The 14,916-nt window shown below is 36.4% G+C and overlaps 1 protein-coding gene across 11 annotated transcripts in view; it reads left to right on the top strand.

The window, feature by feature from the left end:
• The window catches only part of FKTN (fukutin), a 94,536-nt gene that overhangs the window by 34,201 nt on the left and 45,419 nt on the right, over positions 1-14,916 (top strand). For all 11 annotated transcript variants that reach the window (XM_028493722.2, XM_028493718.1, XM_028493717.2 and 8 more), the window contains 2 exons: positions 6,818-7,095; positions 7,773-7,905. In XM_028493722.2, coding sequence (XP_028349523.1) covers positions 6,818-7,095; positions 7,773-7,905 — 411 coding nt within the window. The remainder of the gene's footprint in view (positions 1-6,817; positions 7,096-7,772; positions 7,906-14,916) is intronic.

The raw sequence follows: 14,916 nt of genomic DNA, 5'->3' as shown, positions 1-14,916 counted from the left end.
TCCGCAGCAGTGAATTCCACCATTCTGTCTTCCAGGTCACTTATCCGTTCTTCTGCCTCAGTTATTGTGCTATTGATTCCTTCTAGTGTAGTTTTCATTTCAGTTATTGTTATTGTTCATCTCTGTTTGTTTGTTCTTTAATTCTTCTAGGTCTTTGTTAAACATTTCTTGCATCTTCTCAATCTTTGCCTCCATTGTTTTTCCGAGGTCGTGGATCATCTTCACTGTCATTATTCTGAATTGTTTTTCTGGAAGGTTGCCTGTTTCCACTTCATTTAGTTGTTTTTCTGGAGTTTTATCTTGTTTCTTCATCGGGTACATAGCCCTCTGCCTTTTCATCTTGTCTATCTTTCTGTGAATGTGGTTTTTGTTCCACATGCTGCAGGATTGTCACAATCTATCTTTTGAAGGAAAATTTTTCTCAGGAGCGTCTGGTAAACTGCTTATAGCTCACTGTCTAGAACTATATTCATGTCTCCGTGTTGTGAAGGAGGCTAAAAAAACAGGTATATAGCATTTTCATCAGTGTAGGCAGACAAGTGGGATGGGATTTGGTGATGAATTTTCAGTATGTGCCACATAAGGTATACATGAGGGTAGTATTCCTTGTCTATAGCACTATTCTTGACAGTTAGTAAGTGCATAGGACTTGTTTGGTACTCGAGTGGAGTGCTTCTTAGGTGTATCCAAGAATACAAACTTATATTTTCATCCTGTTTAAATGGTTACAAAGCAAAGGTTAGACAGTAGTCAAAAAAAAAAAAAAAGGTCTCAACCAAACATATCAAAAATTTGCTTACTCCTTTATTTGGAACACCTCTAACTTTTCAGTTTCACTATTTTTCATTCTGAGGAGTTATTCAAATAAGAGTAAGAAAATTAGCATCAGATTAAATGAGCTCAACTGTTTAGTCAGCCGCCCATGATAGATGTGCACTAGCTCTGCAGTGGATCTGTTTTAGTTGTGTTGACCCCTGATAGCTGGGGCTTATGTTCCAGGGTGATGATATGGTCTGGCAAAGCACTATAAGCTGCATGTTTCCTTGATTGCCCAGACTCTTAGACAAGGTCTCAAGAGAGTGAGTTTTGACTTTTTTCTGCCTATGGTTCTTCCCAGGCAGTGATGCAGGTGATGAAACAGATAACATGTTTATATAACATGATGTTTGTTTGCTTGTTTTTTCTTTCCTCCCAATTTTATATTGATATTTTGAAAATATTTAAACTTATGGAAAAGTTAGGACATGGCATTTTAATCAAAAGAATACTAGTACTAGGTTTAAAAAGTCAGATAGTAAGGCAAAGCTCATAATGAAAAAGATCCGTATCTGGCTCTTCTCTCCTCCCCACCCCTTATTCCCACTCTTAGAGCCAACCACCATCAACTCTCTCTACCTTGTTTATCTTCTCCCTTATAAATGAAATGTTTATGCTTCTATTTTTTAAATATTTCATATTTAGATTATGAATTATGAGAATTTAGCTGTCATATCTGTTTTGTCTCATGTAGACACACACACATACACACACACTCTCTCTCTCTCTCTCTCTCTCCCATCGTCATGACTGTATCACATTTGTAGTTAAATCAATAGTCAGTGTTTATCTTACTATGAATATATAGATAATCACATGAATGCTACCTAGTTTACTCTGAATATTTTCCTTTTCTTATATGACTCTCTTTCTCTTTTTTTGTTTGCTAATTTTCCATGTATTTATCAATAATCCATGTATGAACTCTGCAACAGAAACATAAAACTCTCAGTAGGATCAAATACGTCAGATCATTTCTCAGTTCTTTTTTCTTTTTTCTGGAGACAATGCTCCTAGATTTCATGGTCTTTCTGCCCTAAATCAGTCTGATCTGCTCTGCAGATACTGTTGTGTAACTCCTCTTCACAACATTTTAGGAATTCTCTTCGGAGAAAGGTTGAATGGGAGGTTGAAACCTTGCATATCTGAAAATGTTTCTTTTTACCTGCATGTTTGATTTCTAATTTGCTGCTGCTGTGTAACAGTTGTCCCCAAATTTAGTGGCTTAAACAACAACCATTTATATAGGTTATGATTCTGTGACTTAGCAATTTGCGTAGGATTCAGCTGGGCAGTTCTTCTGGTCTCAGCTAAGTTCACTAATACAGTTGCCAGTCAGCTAGGCAGCTCTGCTTCTTCAGGATGGCTGGCTGTCAGATGAGGCAGTGGAGGTGCCTGGGCCATGTGTCTTTCATTATCTAGGTTAGTCTAGGCTAGTCAGAGAAAGCAAAAGCATGCAAGGTCTCTTTACATTGTTAAAATATGAAGAGTTCTTATCCATGAACATGAAATATGTCTCCTTTAATTAAGGTGTCCTTTGGTGTTCTTTAATAGAGTATTCTATATTTTTCTTACAGATTTTGTGCATCTTTGTAAGATTTATTTCTTGCTACCTTAATAGTTTTGTGTGCGTGTGGGGGGGTGTTAATGTAGATACTTTTCCTCTTCTTTTGTCAATTCATTATTATAGGTGAATTAGAATGCTGTTGTCTTCTGTGTTTTGATCTTGTTTTCCAGCAACTGTCCTGAACTCTGAACTCTATAGGTAAACTCCAATAGTTTCTCTCTCTTCCCTCAATCCCCTACCTCCTTTTCCTCCCTCTCTTTCATTTTCTCTCTCTTTGAGTGTAAGTCATTGTATTCTCTGCACAAAAAGATAATTTGGTCTCTTCCTTTCCAACTCTTATGCCTAATTTCTTTTTCTTGTCTTATTGGTTTAGGTAGGACCCCCAGGATAATGTTGAATAAAAGTGTCTTTCTTTCTGAACTTTTTATTATTTGGATGTTGGACTTCCAAAATTTCATTTTCTTATCTTTGCTCTGTGATTTTTTTCATCTCTTTTGTTAACTGTTCTACTTTTAAACAAAATCTTTAACAATGCCATTGATTTTTTTCATATTTTGCTTAAAATTTAGTATTTTTATTTTCTAAAAGCTCTGTGTACTTTGTTTCTTATAGTAGCATTCTTATTTTATGGGTACAGTTTTGCCTTTTTCCCTCTGCAGATTTTAAAGGTTTGGTGTTTTTCTTTTTTTTAACTTTTTTTTTTAATAAATAAATTTATTTATTTATTTATTTTTGGCTGCGTTGGGTCTTTGTCGCTGCATGCGGGCTCTCTCTAGTTGCATCAAGAGGGGGCCAACTCTTCGTTGCAGTGTGCAGGCTTCTCATTGTGGTGGCTTCTTGTTGTGGAGAATGGGCTCTAGGTGCGTGGGCTTCAGTAGTTGTGGCACACGGGCTCAGTAGTTGTGGTATGTGGGCCCTAGAGTGCAGCCTCAATAGTTGTGGTGCACGGTCTTAGTTGCTCCACGGCATGTGGGATCTTCCCAGACCAGGGCTCGAACCCGTGTCCCTTGCATTGGCAGGCGGATTCTCAACCACTGCGCCACCAGGGAAGCCCCAAGGTTTGGTGTTTTTAAAAGAAAGTCTTTTGCTCTCTACTGCATTTTGTTTTTGTAATTCCCTTCTTTGTGGGTGTTTGGTTTTTGGTAAGGTTATTTTATTTTGTCTGTTTTTCATGATATACGTTTTCTACAGTGTTCATTGATCTTTGTTCATATGTAAGAATGAGGCACTGAATACCAATTGGAAGCTTTTTTTTCTGGTTAGGCCTCATTAACTGGTGGACTTCACTATAGGGTAATAAGAGTATGCCAGCTTTTTCACTGCAGAGACTCCTAAATGTCAGTATTTGTAGGTCATTCCTATTGGACTGTTTGAGTTCCTCATAGAAAAAGCCTACAAAACTTATAAACCTTTTTTACAACAAGTATTTTATCATTCCTTTATTTTCCCAAAACGAAGTCTGTAGAAATTGTAACTTACCTACATACATAATCTCCCAAATCCTGTAATGTCTCAACTGTAGTATAAAGTAGAAATGAAAGGAAATGTATATTTCAGTGTGTAAATGCCCAGGCATGACTACACTGGAAGACATAAAGAAGTAATTCAGATGCTTGCACTTAACCTACTTATTTAGTAGGACCACTGAATGTGATAACTTCCAATATAGACTCTATTATGAATGCTATGGTTTTTAGTAATATAGTTTTCCAAAACAGTAAACAAGTTTTCAAGAGCAGAAAAGTAAAATTGTCTCTCCTTTAACATGGCGATTGTATTCCTCGGAAATGGAGGCTCACATAATTACAAATACGTTTTTCACTCCGTGACTTTCTGATAGAACATTTGAAATTATGCAGGACACAGGATAGATTTTCATATTTTGGATTTTAGGATGTCTAGTGTACCTGGCCTAGACCTCTAAATGCCAGTTGTGTCCTCAATCATTTTGATAACTGAAAATATCTCCATGAATTTCTAAAATGTCTCTTGGTTACAGTACCACTTGCCTTGAGAACCAGTACTTTAGAAGAAAGAGAATATGCCATAATTGGCAAAACCGGAAAGACCAGAGTCAGAAGCAAAAGGTCAGCGGCACCCAGAATAAGCACACAGGGTCATGTTTATCATTTTATATAAATGACATTATACAGAGCCCTTGGATAGTCCTCCCAACACCTTCTCCCAAGATAGAGCTAATTCATTGGATCACCAGATCTAATTACTATAGACTTAATTTACCTGTGATTTTTCTTTGTTAATACCATTACCATGAAGTGAGCAAACTACTACCAGGGCAACTGGGAGTAGATTTGTGCAGTACAGTCTTGACCCAGGCCTTTGCTCTGTTTGATCAGAGCAACTACTTTGTTCTGACTTTCCTCTGTCATGATTATAAAAAGGCAAGCCATTTCATAGTTCTGCCTATTTTGTCTGTCAGTCTTTCTTCCCACAACCCAAGGTCTGATTCCTCTTCAAGTTCTGTCTGGCCTTTTAAATTTTTCCCAAATTTCCCAAATTATAATGCTTTTCTTTCATCCTGTACAGTAGATTCCTTCTCTGAGTTGGCCACTCTTACACTCAATCAGTACTTTCCACCTCTTAGGTTTATGAAAAAGGGGAATCCTACAGTTGATAATTCTAATATAAGGAGTACCAAGGTGAAATTGTGTTAGCCAGGCTAAGTTACATTAGTTGCTACTAAAGACAACCCTAAAATCTCATTGGCTTAGGGCAAAAAAGGAGTAATTGTCTCTAGACAAAATCCAGTGTGGTTATTCTTGGTCAGCGATATTCCGGGATGACTTTCCTCTAAGCAGTGACTTAGGGATGCAGGCTGTTTCATTTGTGTGGCTTCCCCATCCTGTAGTTCTTTGCTTCCCTATATACAGATGGAGGAGGGAAAGCAGGGAAGGTCTTATGGGACATTGTAAGGCCAGGCCTGGAAGTGGTATCTGATACTTCCATCCACATTCCTTTGACCAAAACACGATTTCACTCTATATCCAGAAAGGAGAAGACAGTTGTTCTTGATACTGGTTAGCATTCTTTACCAGAATGGTCACTTTCTCTTGTTTAACAATATAAACAACAACAACAGGTATCTATTGAGCACCTGCTGGTACTAGCCACTTTGTTGATTCTTAAGGTCGAGGAACTTCCAGTCTATTAATGGAGTTTAAACAACTAAAAAACAGTACAATCAATACTATGATAAAGGTTTGTGTGTATTATAAGAGCATAAATGAGGACACAGCTAATCCAAATGACAACATTCAAAGACAATAAGTGATGTAAATAAAGTACTCTTGAAAAATGTTTATGAATGCTGTGGCTCATAAGACTTTCAGATGCACTTCCATCCTTCAATAACTTTAATGTCTGGTATTACCACTTTATTTTCCTTAACTGTAGACTAGGTATAATATCTTCCTTGCTGACCTCACATAATTTCTATGGACATCAGATGAGATAATTAATGTGAATGAGCTTTGTACACATTATATAAACATAGACTTAAAGAAGTAGTGTTGTAGAGTAGAAAGAACCTTGTATTTGGTTAGATAAGACCTAAAAGCTGGCAGTGGCTTTGCCACCTATTAATTTTGTTTCTTCGGACTTCTGTGAATCTGTTTCTTTATCTATAATATCTGTGCTACTTAATCTGTAAGATAGATGTCATATGTAAATGCAATAATGTTTATAGAAGTTCTTTGGAAACTGTACATTTCTATTCAAACATAAGGTGTTCTTAATAATTAATACTGGTTAATCATCTAAAGCACTGGTGTCGAGATTAGGATTAAAAATCTACCCTGTATTAAAATAAATAAATAAATAATAAATAAATAAAAATAAAATAAAAATCTACCCTATAGATTAATCTTGTTACATGAGCGTTACACTATAATTAATGCTGTTGGAAAATGCACCTTGTTTTATAGTATATCCCAGTCTATTTTCTAATGATGTGCATTATGATAGGCTTCTATTTTAGTAGCAGTTTAAGGCGTTGGGATATAACTATGAGATGAAAACCCTGATTTTATGAAGCACTTTTGAAGATTATTAGAAGTTAAATTGAGAATTACAGGTTTAATTTTAAGTGCTGTCCTTATATTAACGTTTACTTTATAGATACTAACCAAAGAACACTATAATGAGTGAGCATTCTCGTTCCAAGGAAGAAATTTGTATTAATTTTCATAAAGAGAGTCTTTGAACATGTCTTCCATGTTATGTGGTTTCTCTTTTTGGTACTTTCCTTTATTCTCCCACTACCACCTTTCCTTCCCCACCTTCATTTTTTGATCTTCAGGCAAAGAGCAGATTAGGACAAAAATATGTATGACTTAATTCAGTGTAAGAATCACTTTAGTTTTACTACTAGTATTTGGTTTTAAATATTCAAGCTTGATGTTTCTTTGGTTTTAGGAAGGCTGGTTTCGGATAGCTGAAAATATGGGATTTCAGTGCCTAAAGATCGAGAGCAAGGACCCCCGGCTAGATGGGATAGACTCACTTTCTGGAACTGAAATCCCCCTGCACTACATCTGCACATTGGCCAGTCATGCTGTCCATTTGGTGGTCTTTCATGAGAGGAGCGGCAACTACCTTTGGCATGGCCATCTACGGCTCAAAGGACACATTGACAGGAAGTTTGTTCCTTTTCGAAAGTTACAGTTTGGTCGTTATCCTGGAGCTTTTGACAGGTAAATTCAGGGTCTAAAGGGGAGATGTGAAACCTATCTTGTTCAGTCATGAATTCTTATTCTTTCTTTTACATTTAGTAATTAAATCTAAAATGTAATTCATGTAAATCAGTTTTGAAATGTAAATATTAAATGGGAAGCAACTCATGCACATGTGCCCCAGGAAATATATCAGAATGTTCATAGCAACATTGTTCTTAATGCCCCCCACAAAATGTATGTGCGCACAACGAAGAATCGAATCATAGGGCAGGGAAACAAGGAACTCTGAACTCGCGCTCTGTGCAACAACAGAGATGAATCCTGCAATGTCGAGTGACAAAAATGAAGCATAAAAGAATACAAATCTTTCTATATATATAAAGAGTCCAAACACAGGATAAAGTATGTTTGTGGATTTATATACTTACAAGTAAAAGTGTTGAAAATGTACAAACTTCCAATTATTATGAGATCAATAAGTTCTGGAAATCTGATGTACAGCATGGTGACTATAGTTAACACTGCTGTATTGTATATTTGATAGTTGCTAAGAGAGTAGATCTTTAAAAATGATATCTGAGGTAATTGAAGAAAATATGCTTGATGTTTAACTATTTGCTTATATTGTATATTTTGAAGAGGCTGCCAATATTCTGAGTTAAATCCTTATAATAAGTCTTAACTTTTGTTTTCAGGCCAGAGTTACAACAGATTACTATTGATGGATTAGAAGTTCTCATTCCAAAAGATCCAATGCACTTTCTAGAAGAAATACCACACTCTAGATTTATTGAGTGTAGGTATAAAGAAGCTCGAGCATTCTTTCAGGTTAGAGATAACCAAATATTGTACTTTTCAAATGAAAGGAAGTGTATTTATAATATTTCGGGGGGGGCGGAAATGCAGGAACTTATGGAAAGTAAGTAAGAAAACATCTTTTCTGATTTGTCTGTTTTCTTCTAGATGGTTTCAATTTTTTTTAAGTAGATTAAACATTAACCTTAAGGAACAATTTCTTCCCCAGTTGAATGGTTTGATATCTATGGAGACCTTGTTTTATTTGGATAGATTCTGATAGGTTCAGCATTGGCCTCCGCTTTTAGTTAGGATAGCCCATGAACTTTATAAAGATGGTGTATTCTGTTCTTGAAGCAATCTGAGTAGGATGAAGCCGTGTAGAATATGGACCATGCGGATTTAGAGAGGACTTCATAGAAAATACAGTTTTTCTCAGGGGGTTGGCACTGAATATGAATTTTTTGTGTTTATGAAGGTTTTTGAAGATAAATGCTACACAAAGACCAAGTGCTTTTGAACTCTACTTTATTCTGCTGCTTTAGCTTTCAATTCAATAAACATTTATTAAAAGCCAGCTTCCCAGGAAGTCTCCTGACCCTGGGGATATAAAGATGATTTTAAAGGACATGAAAGTTCAGCTGTAAGAAATGACATGAAAGAGAGATACAGTGAAAGCAGTCAAATTTATGGTGGGGTTTTGGTGCCCTAATTTTTCCACTTGCCCTTTATTTTCTGGGGTTCCCTTCCAAGAAAGCTGTGTACACAAGGACAGGAGTGGAATGGGACAATGAAGTACCAGCTGTATCATCACTGGCCAAATGCCCAGCACCCACAAATGCAAGGTTTTTTTCTGGTAGGCTGTGCTGGCACCCAGGGCCTAGACCTGACAGCCTGAGTGGGCCTTCCTAGCCCTGTTCCCTTTAATCTATAGTTATGTGACTGTGAAGCATACCCAGTCAGCCTCATGGATGAAAAGCTGGAAAACCGCATGTGTGGCTGGACCAGCATTATTTAGGCAAGTGCTACCCATCATATCCCCACCACAGAGTAGCAGGAAGTGGAAGAGATGCAGACTGGTGCTTGCACTTGACCATTCATTCACTGTTCCTGCCTCAGGGGAGTTTTTTTCTGGTTGCCACCTCTGTCATAGCAATTTTCACAATTAATTGTGAATGTCAGTCTTGTCTCCCTACAAGATTATGTGAACTTCTTGATGGCAGGCATCTTATTTTACTCACCTCTATAGCCCCAGTATCTAGCACAGTAGCTGGTGCAAAGAAAAGCTCCTATAGTGATGGAAAAATGCATGAAGAATAAGGTGCTCATCCGAATCAAAATTTTTTTTTCCAGGACACTTATTAGGGCTACTCCATTACCTAGCAAGCATTTGCCCAGACTCATTTTATTGAACTTTGTGAGAAGGCAGTGTAAGATGTAAAATGTTTCAAGATATTGAGAAATCATGAGAATAGTGTTATATTTTTTTAATTGCATATTTTCACTTTTGCTTTTTAGATTTTAAGGGCAACCATTCAGTCAGCATTAGAGTAAAGAATATGGATGACAGATGCTCAGAGGGCTTATCAGCTTACCATAGCCTCATACTTTTGGTGTTTAAAGTACCGTCACATAGCAAGGCTATAATGCTATTGACAGGTTTCTCTTCATAACAGGATCAAGTGGAACTTTGTATTCATTCTTTTTTTATGCTAAATGTTTTTTTAAAATTTTATTTATTATTTTATTTTATTTTTGGCTGTGTTGGGTCTTCGTTGCTGTGCGCAGGCTTTCTTTAGTTGCGGCGAGCAGGGGCTACTCTTGGTTATGGTGCGCAGTCTTCTCATTGCAGTGGCTTCTCTTGTTACGGAGCACGGGCTCTAGGCTTCAGTAGTTGTGGCACGCAGGCTCAGTCGTTGTGGCGCACTGGCTTAGTTTCTCCGTGGCATGTGGGATCTTCCCGGACCAGGGCTTGAACCTGTGTCCCCTGCATTGGCAGGCGGATTCTTAACCACTGCGCCACCAGGGAAGTCCCAAACTTTGTATTCATTCTTCATCATGTTATTTGTGTCCTTCACTTGTAGCAAGACAGACTCGTGATTACTGATTTGTTTTCCTCTTCTGCTAATGTACTGTTATTACAGATATAGAGTACTTAATGGGATTGATAACTTTTTAAAATTCTTACCCTCGCAAATGTTTCACTCTTCAGCATTTCTTAGTTATAACCACAGGAAGGTCAGTTTTCAAATTAAGGTGAACATACATAACTTTGAACACTTGATGGCGCCAAACAGTCTTCAATACAATGCCTGGGGTTTAAAAAAAAAAAAAAATCAATGAACTAATCTACTAGATCTCATAAAGCAGCCTCCTAACTTTCTTTCTTTTTTTTTTTTTGTAATAATTTTTGGAAACATTTTCAAACTTTCAGAAAAGTTACAGATGCAATACAAATAATTCTTTTTCCTGAACCATTTGCAAGTAAGTTGTCAACATCTGCTCCACAACTTCAAATAATTTAGTATTTCTTGAAAACAAGAACATTCTCCTACATGTCTTAGTACAAAAATCAGGAAATAAATATAAAGGTTATTACCATTTAATCCTCATTCAAGTTTTGCTAATTATCCCAATAATGACTATTATAATAAAAGGATTCCATTCAGAATCACATGTTGCATTTAATTTTTCTGTCTATTTAGTTTCCTTCAGTCTGGAACAGTTTCACAATCACTTTTTAAACTTTTATGATTTTGATACTTTTGAAGATTACAGGCCAGATATTTTGTACATTGTCCCTTGTTTGGGGTTTGTTTGGTTTTTCCTCAAGTTAGATTTAGGTTATATACCTTTAGTAGGAATAACACAAAAGTGATTCTGTGCTTTCACTTCATCCTGTCGGGCGCTGCATGATTTTGATTTGTCCCGTTACTATTGACTTTTACATTGATTACGTGATTAAAGTGCTGTCTGCCGGCTTCACCCTGGTGAAGTTTCTATTTTTCCCTTTGTAATTAATAGGTATTTGGCATGAAGGTACTTTAAAAGTCTGTAAATATTGTCAATATCTTCCTCAGACTTTCAAGTTTATTTGTTTATATCAATATGAACTTATGATTTCCTATTTTCTTCAATGAGTTAAAGTGCACTATTTTCATCATTTATTTTGATCCTCAAACTGTTCCATATTTGGCCAGTGGAAGCCCCTTCATGTGACTTCTGTGTCTTTTTGACATGTCTCCATCATCTTTTGAGCACCTTCTTGCTTTTTGGCTCAAGATATTCTAGGTTCATCTTGTAATTTCCCTGCTACAATCCTGGAATCAGCCATCTCTCTGGATACTGATTCCTTTTAGAAGCCAAGCCTGGATGCCAGATTTGCTTGCCTGCAGGGCCTCTCAGTGACAGGAGTAGAGAGTGTGTGTGTGTGTGTGTGTGTGTGTGTGTGTGTGTGTGTGTGTGTGTGTGTGTATTTACTTCTGTATCTGTCTATCTATCACGATCCATGAATCCACATTGATGTCTTCAGTCTAATTTATATTTCAGTTAAACAGCATAGGGTTCATTTCCATATTTGTGACTCCCTTCAAACAGTGAGAAACCTGACTTATATTACCCTTAATATATTTGCTTATTTGTTCAGTCTCCCATTATTTCTGCTGTTCCCTCTTCCACATGGATGCTATCCTCATCCTGCTTGGGTGTTGCTCTCCCCCACTGGGCTGATCCCAGATGTAGACACACTTCTCATCCTGCTCAGGCTTTGGCTCCCCACACTGGACTCTCCTCCATGTGGATGCCTCGACGCCTTCTCAGGCTCTGATACCCATGCCAGGCCACCACTGTGCGCTTTCTTGCTCTGCCTCATCTAATGGCTCTAGTTTAGAAGAGTCCAGGGATGGAAGGAGAACAGAGGGGAAGTGCTCTCCTGGCTTACTTTATTTACTTTATTTTCTCAATCTACCAAGAAGTTTAGGACTAGGATAATACACATTTTCCTGCACTTGATTTTGTTTCAGCAGTAACCATCAAAAAATAATTGATGAGCTTCAGTTTGTTGAGTTCCAGTAAAAAACCAGAGGGGAGTATGGAAATATCTGGACCCCTGGCCCAGGAATATCTAGAAAGCCACATTCATATCCTCTTTCTTCTACTAAGTTGCTCTGAGACCTGGGGCAAATTTCTGAGCCTTAGTTTCCTCATCTGTGAAATGAGTGGACACCTTCTGTCATTTTATTATTTTTCATCTATATTTCGGGGAAAGATTTTGGGAAAGGTTGCCTGAACAGGAAAGATCATATGGACTGGTATTTAAATTAGGATTTAGTCTTTTTCTGAGAGGCATGGTGATCCCAAGATTTATATGAGACATTTTTAAATGAAAAAAAGTATGTATAACTATAATTTTTAAAGTCCGTAACAGATGTATAAGGTGTATAGGTATATACATGTTTATACTTTAATGCATATGAGGGTCAATTCTAAGAAATGGAATTTCTGGGAGTGTCATATTATTTATTAAAGGTATGCCAGAGCTGGGAGTGTGTCTATGCAGGGGCAGCCTCAGTTGGACATAATTGTCAGAGTAATATTTTTGTAGAACACAAAGTTTTCATTTCTGTTACTTAATTTAATCCTTTCAGTTACTCTGTGAAATAAGCCAAGAATTCACCATAACTGATAAGAAAACTGAGGTTTCAAGATGTAAGTTACACAGTCATTATTGGCTGAGCATGGAGTAAATTCTGGGTCTCCAAATTTCTATCTCCAGGCTTTCCCCCCACAACAGGGATATGAACATGCATCTCTCATGCCAATCATATGTTCTAAGAGAATTGTGGCTCTGAGGATGTTTTCATATTGAAAAGATCCCACATACTTTGTGTATTCTGGAGAATGTAACTTATCTTCAGGAATCCATCTTTTTTCCTAGGGATACTTTTTGCTTGAGATATATGGTCCTTCTAGGAACTATATTTCCTCCTGCTATATTGTAAAAGAATGCCAGGATATTTTAAGATATTGTGGGATGGGAGGGGATTAGTCAGTTATTTACTCATTTATGCATTTATCAATATGTGTTGCTCGCATATTATATACCAGGCACCATTTTCAATTTGTACATACAGTGATGGAGAGATTCAGTACTTGCCTTAAAGGAATCATGTTTACAGCCTATTGGGGAAATATAAATAGAATCAGCAGTTAGAATGAAATATGATAAGGGGGATGGGTGAAATAGGTGAAGGGGATTAAGAGATATAAACTTCCAGGTATACAATGAATATGTCATGGGGATGTAATATACAAACTAGGGAATATAGTCAGTAATATTGTAATAACTCTGTATGATGACAGATGGTAGCTAGAGTTATCATGGTGATCATTTTGTAATGTATAAAAATATCGAATCACTATGTTGTACACCTGAAACTAATATGATATTGTATGTCAATTACAATTCAATTTAAAAAAAGACTTTGATCTTTTGTTCTGGATACTGGATACTTTTTGTTCTTTTTGTTCTGGAACAAAAAGAATTAAATATAATAGGATTACTACATTGTTTTGATATCAATTAAATTTGTTATGAGGGTTCCTAATTCTATAGGTTAAAATGACAAAATAAATATATTCAAATTTGGGGGTGTGGACGTATGAAGGTGCACTGTGTATGTATGTGTGTGAAAGAGGGATAGAAAGAATACTAAATATTTTCTAATTTTGATTATTATTGTGATAATCGATAGCTTTATACAATGTAAACTATAATTCATAATTTATCAACAGATAATGTCTTTTTTTTTTTTTAAATTTTGTTTCTAGAAATTATCAGACATATACCCAGAAACATTTAAGGAACTTATCCAAATTAAATATGAAACAGTTTAATGTGAAAGAAGTTATCTTTAATATGTTTTAGTCTCAAAAAGTTAAGCAGACCACAAACATATTTTAAAAATTAAATATCTTCATTAAACATTTGTGCTACATTTTTGTGGGATTTGATATATAATGCTCTAGTGAAACTAAATATTTGTAAGGACAAATTTAATTTATCTTAGGTGAAATTGCAAACTGTAGTAAAATAATATTGTTTGTAAATAGACTGGATTAGACATGCCTTATCTCAGCAAGCATTACCCTTATTCCTCCATTTCAACATTCTTTTACTTTCTATATAAATGGTTATAATGTCTTCTTATTCTTTAATACACTTTAAAGAGAAATTTCATCCTTACTGACTTCAGAACAGGAAATTTGAATGCTGAGGCTCTGCCAAGATTTTATTTGCAATAACATCATATTGTCTCTGATGTGCTTACAGTATTAACAACTTGCCATAAAACAAATTATAGCTCAAAGGCTTAAAATCCATTCCCTGTGAAGCATACCCGCTGATGACTCACTCTCAAATGATGTAATTTTCAGGGTTATTCGATTTCCATATTGAATATTTTATATTAGATCCATCTTTTAATCAGAGAGTACACCATGTCATATCTATGAATTGTAGGAAATCAGTGTTTGCATATTGATTGTTCAGAATTCAAAACACATTTTCTCATGAAGCAGTAGTTTAGTCTCAGTATATTGGGCACACAAAATCCTATAAAGTGGCTAAAAATAATACAGTTTTATTAACTCAAATTTTCATTCCTGAGACCAGAAACATTTGATATAGGAGGTAAGAAGTGAAGAAAAAGAAAATGGACAAAGAGAAATAAACAATTTTCTAATATTTGTCCTGGTCTTAAATTCTGTCTCTTTCACATATTAGGCTGCTTGAGTTTAGGAAAATTATTTAAATTTTCTGGTCTTAGTTTTAAAACAGACATATAATACTATCTTGATTATTTCTAGGATAATTAATGCATGATTCATCTTTTTTTTTTTTGCGGTTTGCGGGCCTCTCATTGCTGTGGCCTCTCCCGCTGAGGAGCGCAGGCTCCGGCCGCGCAGGCCCAGCGGCCATGGCTCACGGGCCCGGCCGCTCCGCGGCACGCGGGATCCTCCCGGCCCGGGGCGCGAACCCGCGTC

The sequence above is a fragment of the Physeter macrocephalus genome, chromosome 9, assembly GCF_002837175.3.
Source record: "Physeter macrocephalus isolate SW-GA chromosome 9, ASM283717v5, whole genome shotgun sequence".
Classification (NCBI taxonomy): Eukaryota; Metazoa; Chordata; class Mammalia; order Artiodactyla; family Physeteridae; genus Physeter; species Physeter macrocephalus.
The sequence above is the reverse complement of the archived record's forward strand: the minus strand, read 5'-3'. Positions and strand labels throughout refer to the sequence as shown.